Source organism: Pangasianodon hypophthalmus, chromosome 14 (assembly GCF_027358585.1).
Source record: "Pangasianodon hypophthalmus isolate fPanHyp1 chromosome 14, fPanHyp1.pri, whole genome shotgun sequence".
In the NCBI taxonomy this organism is placed as follows: Eukaryota; Metazoa; Chordata; class Actinopteri; order Siluriformes; family Pangasiidae; genus Pangasianodon; species Pangasianodon hypophthalmus.
The window spans coordinates 19660691-19679283 of record NC_069723.1 but is presented as its reverse complement, the minus strand read 5'-3'; the positions used below and the strand labels follow the sequence as shown (position 1 = coordinate 19679283).

The 18593-nt window shown below is 39.7% G+C and overlaps 3 protein-coding genes across 3 annotated transcripts; all 3 read left to right on the top strand.

Moving 5' to 3' along the window:
- The first annotated feature begins 1204 nt into the window (after window positions 1–1204).
- Window positions 1205–2540, top strand: LOC117599059 (olfactory receptor-like protein OLF3). Its single transcript, XM_034310554.2, has one exon. The coding sequence runs from the start codon at window positions 1567–1569 to the stop codon at window positions 2506–2508; it is 942 nt and encodes a 313-aa protein (XP_034166445.1). The 5' UTR covers window positions 1205–1566; the 3' UTR covers window positions 2509–2540.
- Window positions 2541–3989: 1449 nt separating this feature from the next.
- On the top strand, window positions 3990–6765 carry LOC128320178 (olfactory receptor 6N1-like). Its single transcript, XM_053239833.1, has one exon. The coding sequence runs from the start codon at window positions 4928–4930 to the stop codon at window positions 5870–5872; it is 945 nt and encodes a 314-aa protein (XP_053095808.1). The 5' UTR covers window positions 3990–4927; the 3' UTR covers window positions 5873–6765.
- Window positions 6766–11800: 5035 nt separating this feature from the next.
- On the top strand, window positions 11801–17372 carry LOC128320023 (olfactory receptor 6N1-like). Its single transcript, XM_053239533.1, has one exon. The coding sequence runs from the start codon at window positions 15687–15689 to the stop codon at window positions 16638–16640; it is 954 nt and encodes a 317-aa protein (XP_053095508.1). The 5' UTR covers window positions 11801–15686; the 3' UTR covers window positions 16641–17372.
- Window positions 17373–18593: the final 1221 nt, after the last annotated feature.

Below are 18593 nucleotides of genomic sequence, written 5' to 3'. Positions count from 1 at the left end.
TGCTGAAATGGTCCTTGAAATATCTTCTAGCACTAATCTGTGAGATGCCGACAAAACAGGAGATGATACTTGACCAGCAAGGTCACTTGAAGGTCTTTTGGCAATCAAAGACCTACAGGGCCTCCAGAGAATGGGGCAGAAATTGCAAGCAAGTGGTATAAAAAAATGGGTGAGCTGTAGTATGTTTTCCAAAAAGCAAGAGTTGGTAGGATTCAAATAATATTTGACAAGCAAGATAAAAATAGGATAGGAAAATGCACAATCAGACTGTTTTAACAAAGTGGTAAAACAGATGTGTGTATTTTAGCACTTCAAGTGACTTCCTACCACACAAGAACTTATCACTTATAAAGATCATGTGATATGTTTTGGTATATAGTCAGTAGATGTGATTGATTGAAATCTTATGTCACTTATACAAGGTGTATGTGTTTTCAAGACAATTTCAAATGACTTGGCAAAAACTATCAATTGGCGAGGAATTAATGGCAAAATATCCCTGGTATTCCTGCAAGTAAAGGATGTTGTTATTGGTAAGGACATAAGACATTTACGAATGTGTCTTCTAACTGGGATAGCATCATGTAGGAGTTATAAATCTTGTTAAAATGTCTGTATGTCATGAACTCAATAGCTATAAACCATATATAAACTTACAGCACATAAACTGAAAGCTGTACATATGTAGTTAATATTTCTAAAGGTTTGTATCTATCAATAAATAAGAATCTAATTTTCCTGTGTACGTACAGGAAATGAGCTTTTACATTTACAGTTACATACAATCACATGTGTAAAAAAATAATGCTCTTCTGCCTGACTGTAGTGCAATTAAATCCTCACATCTATTGTTCCAACATTGTGGCAAAGCAATGTGTAAATCCTTCCCAGAAGAGTAGAGGCTGTTAGTGCAACACAGGAGGTACAATCTTCCTATTAATTCACTACAACAATAATTAATACACCTGAAAAAACACTAGACAGGCTGGTGTCTGGATATTTATAGGAACGCACTGTATCATAATCTGTTGATTAGATATAGTGAGGGGAATAAGTATTCAGACACTTGTTTAAACCATTTAATATACTTGCATATGGCTACTTCAAATTTACAAGCATAATGTCTTTTGACTTTCCACTTATAAATATGCACAAAAAAATCCCCTGGATGGCATTATGGCTCTGAATTATAACTGATTATTATTATGATGAATTACAGCTAAGGTGGCCCTGAAGGAATCCTGGTGACTAATTTTAGAGTGGCCCACAGCATTGGAAAAAGAAACGTAATCTTTGATAAACCAATGAGTCAATTCCAACTGAATTATATAAAGAGCCTTACACAGTCTGTTTTGGATTGATGTGTACTGTGGTCCTTTGCCTGTTTCTGTTGCTCGGATACTGAGGAACTGCTTGACACTCATACTTTCAAGGACTTGAAGAGAAAGCAGGGAAAACCAGAAGATGGGTGGCTTGAAATAACTTACAATTGTAGACTTTTGGTAAATATTTCTATATTAAAAGTAGCTTTTATATTGTGTTCACTACTAAAGAGCACAGTAGGTCATGGTTCAAAATGTTTCCAGAAAAAACATCAATGAATTTGTTTTTACAGGATTTGACACTATAGAAAAACCAGTGGCTGTTGGTATTGTCATACTTACTGTATACATTCTTGTAATGCTTGCTAACTTGGCAAACATATGCTTTATAGTCATTGATAAACGTCTACATCAGCCAATGTATGTCTTCATCTGCAATTTAGCAATTGTAGACATGCTGTACTGTACATGTTCATGTCCAACTATGATAGGCATCCTTATAGTTGGCTATAAAACCATATCTTATGTACCATGCATCTTACAGATGTATGGTTTTGGTTTAGGTTTTGTGATGGAGGTGTTTACAATTTCTGTCATGGCTTTTGACCGATTAATTGCCATAATCAAGCCACTGCGCTACCATTCAATTCTGACAAATGTACATTCTGTTATTCTCACTTTCTTGCTGTGGATCCTGGGTTCTGCTGCAATAGCAATTGTTCCTGGTACTGTGGTTCCTTTACCATTATGCTCCTCAACTATAAAGTATGTTTTTTGTGATTATGCAGCTGTTGTCAGAGCCACTTGTGTAGATCCAAACCCATATTTTGATTTGATATCAAGTTTCACCTCTTTCCTGATGTTTGGAACATTCAGTTTCATTTGTTTATCTTATCTTAAAATAGTTATTGTTGTTGTCAAAATGACCTCAAAAGGTAGCAAGAAAAAAGTGTTTCATACTTGTTTAAGTCATTTAGTAGTGATAATCTGCTATTATGGACCTACATTCATTCTAGCAGTCCTGACCAGACTTGGGGTAGTTTTATCACTTGAGGAAAGAAATGGTCTGAGAGCTGGGACAATTCTTGGTCCTTCATTAGTAAATCCCTTTATATATTGTTTTAGAACTAAAGAGATTAAAAATAAAATATTAAGAATTGTGTCAAAAGTTGAACCAACTGAATAAAACTTTTTTTTGGACTTTTTTGTGTATAGTGTCTGTGAGATCACTTTTTATTAGCTTTGCAACACATGTTTTGCTTAAGGTTTGTTTGTAACTCTATATACAACAAGGGTCCTGAGCTGGTCGTGCACATATTTTAGAAAACATAGTATTTACCCCTCCATTTTCAAAGAACATTCCCATGAACCTGAACAGAGTTTTTTATTTCTGTCAACATAAAAATGATAAATCATTTTGAAACTACTTACATGAGCGATCTAGTCAATTAGGTGGCAATAGTATTTCATACTTTCTCTAGTATGACATAGGTACATCAGTATGTTTGTTTTATTATGTGTAGTTTTGAGAAACAATATGCAAGTAAGACTTTCAAGGTCCTTTGGTACATACGATAATAAAGTGACATGACTTGACTAATGAACTTGTATGTCAAACTACTGAAGAATAACATTAAGAGCTGATATATTGAGTGGTAGAAAAGGAGAAATGCAGAAAAATATCAACATTGCCAAAAGCTCATTCTTTCATTCATCTTCAATAACTTCTTTATCAGGGTCAGGTTCATGGTGGGCCAAATGTTCTAAAAAAAAAAAAAAAATAAATAGATAACAGACAAATACTCCATCTTTTTGCTCCACCTCAGACATCACTTCTTCTGACCTCAGCTTGCGTTTTTCTTATTTCTGCTTTGGCAGCAAGCTAAACAAAGGCCCAGTAAATGTCGTAGACGGAAGTCAGGGTCAAACTCTATTTACTGTAGACCAATTTGTGAAACTGTAACACAAATGAACAATGGAAAAAAATACTATCTCTTACAAAGCTACAGTCACATAGCTCAAAACAATATGTAAAATGCTTATAAATCACCTTTACATAACTTAGAACATAGCAGTGTTAAGATAAACAAACAATCTAGCATCACAATTATGTGCCTCGAGTTACATTTAGCATGTCACATGTAAATAGTTCTCAAACATACACAAAACTTATCCAAATATACATAATAATATGTTACTGCATAGATTAACCTTTTAAACTTACAGATTGTGCTTTTCCAAGAGCGAAACAAGAAAGATAGGTGTGGATGCACATTTGCACTCTGCACGATAAGGTCTGACATCCAGAATGGCTGATGAATTACTAAAATTGACAGAGTTCTTAAAGTGACCACTAGGTGTCAGTACCAACAGAGTTAACTAGAATATTACCAGGGCCAGGATATCACTACACCAGCCAGCTCCACTTTGGGTGTCGCTCCGCCTACCGACTCCACCGATGACATTGACTGCCTCCTTGCTCGGCTGAGGACGTCGGTCCTCGCATCTGCTTCATGGTGTACGTTGCCCCCCCCCCACCACTGTTATGCAGAGGATATTGCCCCCCTTACTTTGCAGAGAACGTCACTTCCTCTCTGGCCTCGTGGAGAACATTGCTTCTCCTCTGGTTCTGTGGAGGAATTTGCTTCCCCTTCTGGGCTCATGGATCGTTGCTCCCCCTTCTGGCTACACCTTGGACTTCGCTCCCCCCACTGGCTGCGCAGTCGCTGTCGCTTTGTTCCCGTGCTCTGCCTTGGATGTCACCCTTAGCTATGCAGAAGAGATGACTCCATCTTACTGCCTGGTAGAACATGTTGCGTTTCCTGCTGGCTACGCTAAGGGTAGCGCTCCCAGTGAACCTTGTTGGCCTAAGGGCCCTTATCAACTAAGAAACATCTCGCCTGGCTATCCAGGACCCCTTCTTTACTATATTTTGCACTTCGGGACACACATTAAGGGGGAGGGGTTGGTTCTGTAATGGTAGCTCCAATGGGCTAATCACATGTCACTAATCACAGGCACCTGTGTCTCTTTATACCTTGTTAGTACCACCAGTTAAGTTCTAGTTTTTAAGTGTTTCACCATCAATTTTTTTGTGGCTGTTTTAATGGTTGTAGTTGTTGTCTGTTGTCGTGTATGCCACAGTATTGCTTATAGCCTGTATATTCTTTTCTTCCTGTCCACAGTTCATGTTTATGGTTCATCTTTTCACAGTTTTGCTTGTTTTGTTTTGTTTGTACTTTATACAATAATTATTCACACTTGCATCTACCTCCCTCTACCACTCCTGCCAGGGACCAATGAGCTCAAGCATACTGAATTATATAAATACCATGAAACTTTTCCCCAGACCCGTTTTTACCCTTTTGGCAGAAGAAGTGTACTGGATCCCTTATACAGCATTACAGCATTATTGCAGAAGAACTCTACAGTATTGGAACACTGGAAGTACAGTTCTAGTCTCACTTTAAGTACGATTATAATGTCACTTTAATGATTTTGGACACTTTAAATAACAACTTGAAAGACTACTGGACAACAGAGTGATAATTCTTTATTGAAGATAACATTTTAAAACAACTTTAAACTACTAAGCAGAGAGGAAAATGGCTCAAAATGTTTCCAGAAAAACAATCAGTGAATTTGTTATTACAGGATTTGACCATTTTGAAAAACCAATGATTCTTGGAATTGTCGTACTTACTGTATATATTCTAATAATGCTTGGTAACCTTGCAAATATATGCCTCATTGTTATGGACAAATGTCTGCACCAGCCAATGTATCTCTTCATCTGCAATTTAGCAATCGTAGACATGCTGTACTGTACATGTTCATGTCCAACTATGATAGGGAACCTTTTAATTGGTGTTAAAACCATCTCTTATGTACCATGCATTATTCAGATGTTTGTGTTTGGTTTAGGTTTTGTGATGGAGGTGTTTACAATTTCTGTCATGGCTTTTGACAGATTACTTGCCATAATCAAACCTCTGCACTACCATACTATTCTGACAAATGTACGTTCTGTTATTCTCACTTTCTCGCTGTGGATTCTTGGTTCTGCTACAGTAGCTGTCATGCCTGGAACTGTTCTTCCGCAACCTTTCTGTTACACTACACTTAAATTCATATTTTGTGACTATGGATCTGTTGTCAGAGCCACTTGTGTAGATCCTAACCCATATTTTGATTTGATGGCAATTTTAACTTTCTTTCTGCTGTTTGGAACATTCAGTTTCATCTGTGGCTCTTACATAATGATAGTTATAGTCATTGTCAAAATGCCCTCAAAGGGTAGCAAGAAAAAAGTGTTCAACACATGCTTTAGTCATTTGATAGTTGTAGTGTGCTATTATGGCCCTACTTTTCTTATAACCATTTTAACTAGGACAGGTATAGTTCTCACAATAGAGGAGCGACATGGGTTCAGAATTGGCACAATTCTTGGTCCATCCTTGGTAAATCCTTTCATATATTCTTTTAGAACCAAAGAGATCAGAAACAAAATCTTGAGAATTGTGTCTAAAGTTGGACCAAGCAAAGAATAATGTGGGGATAAATATGCTGTTTTGACTTTCTTTTCACATTTACGTAAAAACTGAGTAAAGGCTCATAGGCCCACAAAACATACAAAATGTAAACCAGTGTAGTGTGTAGTATTCTCAACAACAGATTTCAGTCTTCAGTAATCTTCATGAATGAACCATTCATGAATGACTGCTAACATTGCTAAGACATTTCACATTGGTGATTTTGATTACATGACTTTCATTCTGTAAAACCAATGAGATAAAAAGCTTTTTTGTCACCATGGGCCAATTTATACAATTGCTTGTAATGACAACAGCATAAATTCCTTCATGGCAAAATTTTCTATTGTAATATACCTGTATGTACCATTGACTGCCATAGTCTTATCATACTTGGGTATTTTGTTGGCCTTTTCTAAGACTAAGATAACATGGGAGGGTCGTCTTAAACCACTCAAAACTTAAACCACTCAAAACTCATCTGTTGATAGTAGGAGTATTTTTCCTTCCTGTATTGAGTATGTACCTTGCTGCTGTAACTTTTTCTCTTCATCCTAATGCTAGGTTAATAAATACTTCATGATCATTAATCATTCCACCTATGTTAAATCCCATCATTTATGTCTTGAACACAAATGAATTCAGGGGTATGTGTATGTAAGATTGGAATGGAATGACACCCTGCACTTACACCAACCATTTTTGGATAAGACTGAAGATTGGTGATTTATTGGTTCCTCTGTTTGAAAACATACATTGACAACATACAGACAAAGGTCTTTGAATCTCATTCCAGATATAGTCCCCCCTTTCGTACTATAATAACCTCCATTATTCTGGGAAATATTGTGTACTAGAATGAACTTTTCACACACTATTCATGTTGACAAATTATTCATCAGCTCATAACCACGGTCTGTATAGGTCACACATTTGCTCTTTGTTTGTTGTGGTGTGTATGCAGACTTCTACTATTTACACATTTTTGCAAATGATTTATTAATTATTTGTTCATGTTTTTGCAGTACCCAATCTAAAATTGATACTCATCATATGTAAATGTTTATAAATGTTTACTATTAATCATTTAGTACCTTTATGAGCATTGGACTTTTAGCTACTGTAACAAAGTTTGTGTAAAGGGTGGTTAGTTAAGTTTAGTTATATGCTTGCTAAAGACATAGTGATTTGGGTGCAGGACTTGTGTTTATTGCCTCAACAGTTGTAGTATTCTATATCCTTAAACAGAGGATATTCATTTCATCATGCATCAATAGAAGACCACAAATCAAATTTCCAGGAGAGAAAGAAAATACTTGGTTCATTTCTTGAAACATGTAAAACAAAGTGTAACGTTACAGAGGCCTTCTCAGCCAAATCCGTGGCTACCTGCACAGGCTTTTAGAGCAAGAGGCTCCCGAGCAGGCAAGCAGCGGAAACATGCCACACCTGGCAACGCCCTTTCATAAGGCCTCCGGTTGCTTCACTCCACGTAAGGACATAATTCAGGTACAGAGCAGCCATAATTATAGAAGATTCATTGAGATTCAGGAATTACAAAAGATTTATTGAGGTTTAGGTCTTAGAGAAGATTTATTGAGGTTTAGAAATTAGAAAAGATTTATTGAGGTTCATGTATTAGAGAAGGAATACTACTGAGCCAGAAGTGTAGAGGCACCCCTCGAGACTTTCAAGAAAGAAGCATTTCAAGGTTGTTCCCCGCCTCACCGCTGACCTGGTGTGTTTGAGTTGGCAGCTTTAGTGTGCCCGTTGAGTCACATAGGCACCATTGCACTCCCACTTGCTATCCCCTCAGTTGGTCCAGTTAGTGTAGCTCCCTCGTTTGCGCCTTGGCTAAGGCACTGGTTTTTGATAAAGGTTTGGTAGCCAGAACACGCTTATCTATCTATCTATCTATGTATCTATACACAGTGATGGCGGGCTGGCAGCCCACGCATGGAAGAAATTCAGCGCTCCTCACATGACTGCTGGCATGGTACTGAACGGACAGCGGACGCTGTGGTTTGATTCAGCACCCCCATTGTTTTGGACAGCCGGAGTGCGCGTGGCTGTGAGGCGGAGCGAGTTAATGCAGCACGTCTGTGAGCTAATGAGGACCACGGCGCCGATCTACCCTCCTGGAGAAGACGGAAGGCTATAAAAGGAGCCAGCAGCTGCTCTCCTGGCAAAGTAGGTGAGGTTTATGACCATACGAATTTTTCTCTCTGTGTGTTTGCTAGACGGAGATGTCAGTGAGGAAGACAAGCCCCACCCTCTGCACCCCAACCTCCACACTGCCTGATAGCATCTGCTGTGCTCCCTCCATCTCGCCGTTGCACTGCTGCTTGCTGCTCTGTTCCCCGGGACAACACCTACCTCACACCACTGCAAAAGCCACCCACAACTTCACTCCCACCTATTCCCTGCACCAACTTTATAAATAAAGAGCATGTTCCCTGCACTGCTGCCTCTGGGTGGTTGTTTTCAGCCCTCTTTGTGATCTCACTCATCACAGTGGTGAAGGATACAGGCATGAACAAAGCATAAACAGCATGAACACCATAATGGACACAGCACTGTAGAAGCTCTTTCAGGAAAGTCTGCAGCAGCAGGCAGTGACTCAGGAGCTGGCCTGTGGCCTTCAGGGCGCCACCCAGGAGCTACTGAAACACAGAAATGGCCCAACGCCGCTGGAGTCCCCCTCCCCAACCCCTGCCGAGAGGCCCAGCACTTCCCCACCAAGCTGACGGCCGACGATGACGTGGAGGCCATCTTGCACACCTTTGAGCATATTGCCCAGTGGGAGAGCTGGCCTAAGGAGGACTGGGCACATGTCCTTACTCCATTCCTCACAGGAGAGGCCCAGCTGGCCTACCATGCCCTCACACCAGAGGAAGTGGCCTAGTACAACACCGTGAAGAGCGAGATCCTCCTGTGCTGTGGCCTCTCCCCTACCAGTGCGGCGGCAGAGCTCCATCGCTGGAGCTACGACCCAAAAGCCATCCCTCGAGGCCAGATGGACAGGCTACTGTGACTCGCCAAGAGTTGGTTTCAGATAGAATGTCTCACTGCCACCAAGGTCGTTAAGAGGGTGGCCATGGACCGATTCTTGAGGGCTCTGCTATTTGAGGAGAAAAAGGGTGTGGGCATGGGGGGAGGGTCCGCAACCCCCGAGAGATGCCGGAGGCTCTGGAGTGAGCGGTGGCTACCCTGGAGTTCAGCAGGGGAGACCGGCGTGAATTCTAGTGACCTCCCCAGGGGATGGGAGACAAAGTCATAGCCGTTCCGCTTATGGGACATCAAGAGACGAGTCCATGCCTACCGAGCCTGACCCTCCTGCCCCTTGACGCTTGGACAAGCTCTGGCTCGCGGGATGTGCCCTACATAAGATGACCCCTCCCAGCCTACCCATCATCCCCATTAAGGTCAACAGCAGGCCTGTCTCAGCCCTACTGGATTCCGGGAGCACCATTAGCCTGGCCCGTCCTTCCCTCCTCATGGCCTTCAAGAACAGCGGCTCCCTGATGGCCAGGGCTCCATGATGCACACAGAGACTCAGGACCAGAATGATCCTTAGGTTGGGAAGAAGATGACAGGCTAAAGAACTGCTGGGGCAAGGTGCAGGTCATTGAGGGGATCCACCAACACCCCAAGCAGCGTCTACCTGCTGCCTACTTCCTGGTGTGAGGTAGCCTACTGTACTACAAGACGGAAAGGCGGGGCCAACCTTGTCAGTTGCTGGTGGTTCCCAAGGACATCATACCCAACCAAGGTACGCCCTTCATGTCAAAACTAATGGCGGATCTGTGTCAGTTGTTGCAGGTGAAACACCTGAGGATGTCCGTCTACCACCCTCTGACCGATGGGCTGTTAGACTGCTTCAACCAGATGCCGAAGACGATGCTCCTGGGACCTGTTCTTCCCCTACATCCTCTTTGCTGTACGGGAGACACCTGAGGCATCAACTGGCTTCACACCCTTCAAGCTGCTCTTCGGACGGAAACCTCAGAGGCTGCTGGACGTGGCCCAGGAGGCATGGGAAGAGCAGCCCTCCCCCTACAGCTCCCTCATCAAGTGATGCAGGAGAGGATTGACAAGGTGATGCCCATCGTAAAGGAACATATGGAGGCTGCCCAGCAAGAGCAAAGGAGGGCCTACAACTGTCCTGCTCAATCATGGGAGTTTCAGCCTGGTGACCAGGTCCTCTTCCTCTTTCCCGATGCCTCCTGCAAATTCCTGGCTCGATGGCAGGGCCCATTCACAGTCCTTGAGAACGTGAGCCCTGTCAGCTACCGCCTGCAACAGCCAGATAAGCATGCAGACTCCCTAGTTTATCATGTGAACTTGCTGAAAAAGTGGACTGATCCTGCCCCTGTTGTGTCTGCATTTGCGAGCCTGTCCACAGATCTGTCAGAGCATACCTTGGTCCACCGAGGAGAGGAGCACACGCTCGCCCAGAGCCAGGAACTGTCTGAGCTGGTGGACAGTTTACTGCCATCTTCTTCTCCAACCCCAGCCTCACGCATCTGGTCCACCACGACATCAAGACTCCACCGGGAGTCGTAGTCTGACAGCGGTCTGACACTCCCACTGGGCAATCGAGGAGGAAGTCAGCCGGATGCTCCTTAACGGAGTCATTGAGGCGTCTACCAGCCCGGTACCCAAGCCCGACGGGAGCATCCGGATGTCTAACGAGTTCCAGAAGCTGAACCAGGTATCATAATTTGACAGCTACCCCCTCCCTAGGGTTGAAGACCTGGTAGAGTGGCTGGGGAGGGCCTGGTTTATTTCCACTTTCGACCTGACCAAGGGCTACTGGCAGGTGACCTTGAGCCTGGAGGTCAAAACCAAGACAGCCTTCTCCACCTCCAGAGGCCAATGGTAGTACTGGGTCCTCCCACTTGGCTTACATGCGGCATATGGAAGACATGGACATCATCCTGCGGCCCCATCTCCAGTACACCGCGGCCTACATCGTCGTCGTCGTCGTCGTCATTCATTTGTCCACCTGGTCCGACTATGTGCACCATCTTAGGGAGGTCCTGGGGGAGCTCCGGAAGTCTGGGCTGACAGCCAACCCCAAGAAATGCTACCTGGGACTCAGAGAGGCACAGTACCTGGGGTACCACATCGGCTGGGGGTCCGACTTCACCATGCAACACAGAGCGGGGGCTCAGCACAGTAATGCAGATGGGCTCTCCCAGTGCTACTCTCTGTGGGCCCATTGCATGCATCAGCACCCTCATTGTTTTGGACAGCCGGTGTGCCCTTGGCTGCGAGGCGGAGGAGTTAATGCAGCACGTCTGCCAGCCAATGAGGACCGCAGTGCCAATCTACCCTCCTGGAGAAGACGGAGCCAGTGGCCTCTCTGACGGCAAGGTAAGCGAGGTTTTTGACCACGCTAACTGTTCTCTCTGTGTGTTTGCCAGACAGAGACGTCAGCGAGGAAGATAAGCCTCATCCTCTGCACACTGACCTCCACACTGTCTGAGCGCATCCGTCATGCTCCCTCCATCTCGCCGTTGCGTTGATACTGCCTGCTCGCCGCACTGCTTCCCGGGACAACACCTACCTCACCCCACTGCACCAGCCACCCACAACTTCACTCCTACCTATTCCCTGCACCAACTTATAAATAAAGAGCATGTTCCCCACACTGCTGCCTCTGGGTGCTTGTGTTCAGCCCTCTTTGTGGTCTCACTTATCACTATATATATATATATATATATATATATATATATATATATATATATATATATATATATATATATATATATATATTAATGTAATGATGAACAATTATTCATTCTAGTCTATAAAAATATGATCCTATATATATATATATATATATATATCTCAAAGTCATTTCAGACACAAAAGAAAGGTATTTCAAAAGAGAAGGAAAAAAGAAAAGAAAAAAAGAAAGGCTTTCAAAACAATATTAAGACTAATATTTGTCACTGAATCAACTTCAAATACATTATAGTTCACCTTTTCAGATACATTATATTTTGCTCAACTTAAGTCCCAATCCTTTTTATTGATGCTGTTTGGAAATAGAAAATGTCCATTTTTAACAAACGGTAACTACGGTATTATAAGGTATTGTGTAATAATCACAGAATTAAAATAAAATGTATAGTACTATGTGATTTAGTTATAATTACATAATTTGTTTGTATGTCTTACAGTATGGTAGAGGAAGGATTGCAGGTGGATGGAAAAGAAGAAAGTGGGTATTTGGCACATTGGGAGTCAGGTACCAGGAATCAGGAAAAAGCAGGAAAATCAGTTTTAAGACTAGTTGAAAGAAGAGGGAGAAGAGACCTTGTCCCACCAATTGTTGATCATTTGAGGACTGGATCAGCTATAATAAGCGATAAGTGGCGTGTCTATAAAAGGTGTTTGTCCCATTTTGGCTACAGACATTTCACTGTAAACCACAGTGTAAGCTATATTGACCCACACACTGGAGTGCACACTCAGCACATTGAGAGGGCGCACATATAAGGAGCAAATGTGGAGTCTGATTACAAACAGATCAGAAGGTTTATTGAAAGACCATCTCACAGTCACTGAATGGAATGAATGGCTGGCTAAAAAGCATGACAATTGAGCATTGGGAAGATTACTTCATGATATCGCAAGACAATACAAGTAAATATAGAGAGCACCATTTAAATGGTTCTATTTTTGTTTTGTTTCAACAATAATATTGTTGCATACAGTAAGGAAGTTTGGTTAGATTTACTGTACCTAGCACTATATGATAAAAAAAAAGTCTTTATTGATTGGTTTGTCAATATGCAATTGTGATAAAATATGATTCCATTGTGCTATATCATAAATCTGTAATTGAGGCAATAAATGCAAAGGTTTTGTCTTAAGATATGCTGTTCTTGTTGTTTTAATGTGTTGTTGTTAATGTCTGTAGCAAGCATGTAACTAAACTTAATTAACCACCCTTTACACAAACATTGTTACAGTAGCTGAAAGTCCAGTGCCCATAAAGGAACTAAATGATTAATTGTCAACCTTAATAAACATTTACAAATGATGAATAGTTTTAGATTTTAGATTGAGTACAGCAAAAACATGAACAAATAATTAATAAATGATTTGTAAAGATGTGTAAATAGTAGAAGTCTGCATACACAGCACAATAAACATAGAAAAAATATGTGACCTATATAGACTGTGGTTATGAGTTAATAATTTGTCAACATGAATTGTCTGTAAAGTGCTTAAAATTACTAATATTTTTTTCAACATATGTAAATGTAAAAAATGTGCATTGGATAATATATGAATCAAAGTTTAAAGACATTTGTAAGCATTCTAATGTACATTAACAAATAAGCTGTTAATCACTGTATAACATCTGTTAAAAACATCTGTAGATTTGTAGAAGTGCATGACCGTATATGAATTGAAAATTTAATAACATTCGTAAGCATTTTAATTTACATTAACTAACGGTCAATTAATCATTATGTCATGTTCAATAAATTCATTAGTAAACATTAACAAGCACATTATCTCATATTTCTAGCTATTTGAATATATATTAACTAATCATCCATTAAGCATTATATAATATTTATTAATGATTTATTAATGAAAGTTATTATAAAGTGTTACCACTTTAAATAAAAAGAGTCAACTTTAAATGAAAGACGTCAACTTTTTGTTCTTGGCTGACAGCAGTGGAACCTGATGTGGTCTTCTGCCGTCTTAGCCCATCCACCTCAAGGTGCATACTGAGATACTTTTCTGCTCACCATGGTTATAAAGAGTGCTTATTTGAGTTACTATAGATTTCCTGTCAGCTCAGACCAGTCTGGTCATTCTTCTCTTATCTCTCTAATTAACAAGGTGTTTCAGCCTGTACACCCTCCACATACAGAATGTTTTTTTGTTATTTGCACCTTTCTGTGTAAACTTTAGAGACTGATTAGACAACTGCATGAATGTGCAGGTGCACAGGTGTTTCTATTAAAGTGGACGGTGAGTGTATTTTAATACTGTTAAATCTTTTCCAATGGCTTTTCAAAGTTAAATATCTTGTTTGGGAACAACTTCAAATTTTTTTAAAAATTGAAATATCTTGTATTGTAGATCTTAGAGAATACTTTTGGAAAAATAAAACTCATTGAAATTTATTCTGCATCACAATGTGGTCTTAATAGGATCAAAATATGTTTCTTTATTTAGTTATACCATTTATTAGCTATATAATGAGATTTGCCTTGATTTTACAGGATAAAGTTCTAGGTTCTATCCATACGGTTCTCTCTGCATTTGGTCACTGTTAAAAAAAAAAAAACCCTTCTAAATGTTTCAGAATTTCGATCACACAACTTAAGTAAGCTTAAGAATTAAGCTTAAAGTGAGGCGTTGTTGAGGTAAATATACATTTCAGTACTTTAGAGTTTTGCTCGCTGGAATGTCAATACATTAATGTCCCATATCTCAAAACAGAGATATGAGATATAGAACATTATGAATATTAAGGTCATGAACATGCCTATGAACAGTAGCAGTAACATACTCCATATTAAAATATACTTAATATATAGTGTACTATTCATACTGTACAGCTTCACTGATTCCTGAAATTGCATTTATACTGAAAACTTTTACTAAAGGCTCAAAGCTTATATATTTGAATAAGTCATTTCATGTACCACTCATATGTTTATGTAGTGTAAACATGGATGAGCAAAGTGTCATGATGTTTCAATTATCCAAAATTTATTACTATGATTATTTAATTTCAAGTGTAACAATTATATTAGCATTTTAGCAGAGAGGGAGAGAAAAAAAAATCTAAAAGGAAAACATACTGGTCAAGCTCAGGCTAATATGATATGATATAATTTTCACATTTTATTTTACGATAATTTTAAAACTTTTAGAAGGTGTTTATAAAAAAAATATTAGTTATTTTAATTACATCATTTAAGTTAACAGGTGTCCCTCATATTAACATGTTTTTAAATACATTTAAAAGCAAGAATTTTGCAAAATACATGTATTTTTAAATGAGATTTTAATCTCTTCTCTAGTCATACATCTGTATCTCTGTTTTTCTAATTCTAGGGTATTTATCTTTAACTCATTTCTTGAAATTTAACCAAAAAATGTTAATGAATGGTTATATACAAGTACAGATGCAAGTAATAGTAATTTTAGCTTCGACCAAAATTACTGAATATGAGAAAATTTGGTGATACTTTATTTGAAGGGTACCTACATACAGTCTTCATAACACATTCATAAATATTTGCATAAACACTGCATAAAACCTATAATGTCACCTGATGAGATTTGACATAAGCTGTCCATAAATTGTCTAACACTGCTTCATAAATGATTTATGTAATGTTTATGTAATAAAACAGGCAAGGGTCAAAACATGATCAGGCATCAAACAAGAAGAGTATAATCCAAAGTGTAAGAAAATTAGGCATGGATCATTCCTGTATGTTTCCAGGCCAAAGAGGGGCAGGGAATAGGGTTTTACACTGGATTACCCAATGAGCATCATCATGAAAACATAGTGATGCATATAAATAAAGGTACACCTTTTTTCCAGGCAAGGTATTTCTTTAAATATCATAAAAGCAGTTGTTAATGCCTCTCATCTGACAAACAAATTACAGAGGACATAGTTTACAGTCAATTCCCATTTTCCAAAAAAAAATGTTTCTATATTATTGTCATGCTTTGACTTCTGAAGAATTTAAGAATAGCAAGTGGAAATCACACTTCATTTTTGATGGATTAAAGTGCCTTTGATGGATTACAGTGCTTTTGATTTAAAGTCATCATGTTGGTTCAAAACGATTCTGGAAAAGCCATTACTGAATTAGCTTTTGTTGGATTTGACACTGTGGAAAGACCTCTGGCTGTTGGTGTGGTCATGCTGATATTGTACACACTTGCTATAACTGCTAACACTGCAAACATATGCTTTATTGTCATGGATAAACGTCTGCACCAACCAATGTACATTTTTATCTGCCACTTAGCAATTGTAGACATGGTTTACTGTACAAGTTCATGTCCAACTATGATAGGTATTCTTCTCTTTGGCTCTAAAACCATATCCTACAAACCATGCATTCTTCAGATGTTTGTCTTCCATTTAGGTGCTGCAATGGAGATGTTTGCTATTGCTGTTATGGCATTTGACCGTTTTTTTGCTATAGGCAGTCCTTTATGGTATCCTTCTGTTATGACAAATTTCCGATGTTTTTTGATCACTGTTTTACTCTGGTTGGTGGGAGCCTCAGTTTTGTCCATTTTGCCTGCTTCTCTTGTACCTCTACCAGTTTGTTACTCTACTCTGAAGTACATGTTTTGTGATTATGCAGCTATTATAAGGACAACTTGTGTAGATCCAGAGCCATATTTTAATAATATATCTGTTATAACAACTTGCATAATAATTGGAACATTTGGTTTTATCTGTTTGTCATACATAAAGATAGTTATTGTTGTTGTGAAAATGTCCATAAAAAGTGACAAGAAAAAGGCAATACATACTTGCCTTAGTCATGTTATAGTCATAGTCTGCTTCTATGCACCCACTTTCATACGAGTAGTCCTGACCAGGATTGGTGTAGTTTTATCACTGGAGGAACGAAACGGGCTGATGGTGGGATCAATTATTGGCCCATCTTTAGTAAATCCTTTTGTCTACTGCTTTAGAACTGAGGAGATTCGAAAGAAATTATTTAAAATATTTTCAAAATTTGATACAACTGAAAGAAGAAAATAAATTTAAACACCTTGGAATTACAGATTGAGTTTGCTTTTTCATCTGCATCAGATATATCAGCTATATCTGACATGAACTGTATGCCACAAGTCCATTTTTACTTTTGTATACATTTACAAATAAACAGCCCATTTGCGCCAACCTTTGAATAGTACAATAAGAAATAAGAAATGATTCCTCCATCTGCAGATGTACACAGGATTGGGGGGGAGGGAAATATTGGCAATACCTTATTTAGCTCTGGGAAATCAGACTACAATGTTATATTGTTAAACTGTGTTTATAGTGTATCTTAGCTTTTGGGGAGAAATAGTTTACAGAGATTTTCATAGTTCTTTAATTTTTTTTCCACAGAGTATTTTGTTCTTCAAAAATCCCAACCCTGATTAATATTAGAGGTATGAAACACAAGGGCTACAAACAGTTTAAAGTTGATGTAGGGTGGGTAGACAATGGAACATTGTTGAAGTTACTTGACATCAAATGCAAGATATTTTTTTGTCAAAAGAAAAATAAAAAATTGGCTATTCTTAATGTCTACTAGGTGTGACTGTATGAATGTGTGTGCATGGGGCACAGACAAGTGCAGGATAGTCTCTATCACAACCTTAACCAGGATAAAGCAGGTACTGACAATGAACGAATGAATGAAAATGGGTTAACACTGTTGAAACATCTTTTCATCAAATAATCCCTTCACCCATCTATTTTTTAACATTTAATTGCCTGTTTATTGTCTGAATGATAGATTCTTTACAGTTTTGCAGAAGTCCATTCCCATTTATGAAATTATGAAATATATCAAACTATTTTGTTAAAATATGTAGTATGAATTTTAACAAAGACATTCTGAAATTTCACTCTAAATAAATAAATAAATAAATAAATAAGGTGAAGTGACTTGTGGCCAAGTACGGTGACCCATATTCGGAATTTGTGCTCTGCATTTAACCCATCCAAGTGCACACACACAGTAGTGAACACACACACCGTGAACACACACCCGGAGCAGTGGGCAGCCTTTTTTGCTGCGGCGCCCGGGGAGCAGTTTGGGGTTCGGTGCCTTGCTCAAGGTTCTCACCTCAGTTGTGGTATTGAGGGTGGGAGAGAGCGCTGGTCATTCACTCCCCCCCACCTACAATCCCTGCCGGACCCGAGACTCGAACCCACAACCTTCAGGTTCACCTTCGGGTTGCAAGTCCGACTCTCTATCCATTAGGCCACGATTAATTTTCCTTTTCACCCACAAAGATCTTAGCTTTCAAATATTTACTTCAGGTAGCTACTCCAGAGTGAGTACAAAGCGGCTGACTACAACCTGAGGACAATGGTGAGAAAAGCCAAAAGGAAATACAGAGACAAGATCGAGACCCAGCTTGAGCAGGCAGATTCCAGGCATCTGTGGCAGAGCATACAAACTGTTACAGACTACAAACCCAAGCCCCCCACCATTAATAATGGCAGTGTCTCCCTAGCCAATGAATTGAACATGTTCTATTCATGGTTTGAGGTTACCAGCACACACCAGGAAAACTGTGAGTATGAACCATCAGGTCTACCTGGGGAAGAGGAAAGACTGGTCATTTCAGAAATGGATGTGAGGACGGTGCTACACAAAGTTCCAGAAAAGCATGCAGTCCAGACAACATCCCTGGGCGTGTGCTAAATGTCTGTGCTAACCAACTAGCACCAGTCCTTACCACCATTTTTAACCTCTCCCTCAACCAGAGTGTTGTCCCCACATGTTTCAAGTCCTCCACCATTATTCTTGTTACGAAAACCATCTGTCCTGCCTCCCTGAATGACTATGGTCCTGTAGCACTCACTTCTATAGTGAAAAGCTGGTTAGAAACTATGTCTGCTCCCTCCTCCCCAACTGCCTAGACCCATTACAGTTTGCATACAAGTCCAACAGGTCCACAGATGATGCCATCAACCACCTCCTCCATGCTC

Bases quoted from the DNA above. Each gene is read 5' to 3' on its own strand.
- LOC117599059 (XM_034310554.2), top strand. From the start codon at position 1,567: ATGGTTCAAAATGTTTCCAGAAAAAACATCAATGAATTTGTTTTTACA.
- LOC128320178 (XM_053239833.1), top strand. From the start codon at position 4,928: ATGGCTCAAAATGTTTCCAGAAAAACAATCAGTGAATTTGTTATTACA.
- LOC128320023 (XM_053239533.1), top strand. From the start codon at position 15,687: ATGTTGGTTCAAAACGATTCTGGAAAAGCCATTACTGAATTAGCTTTT.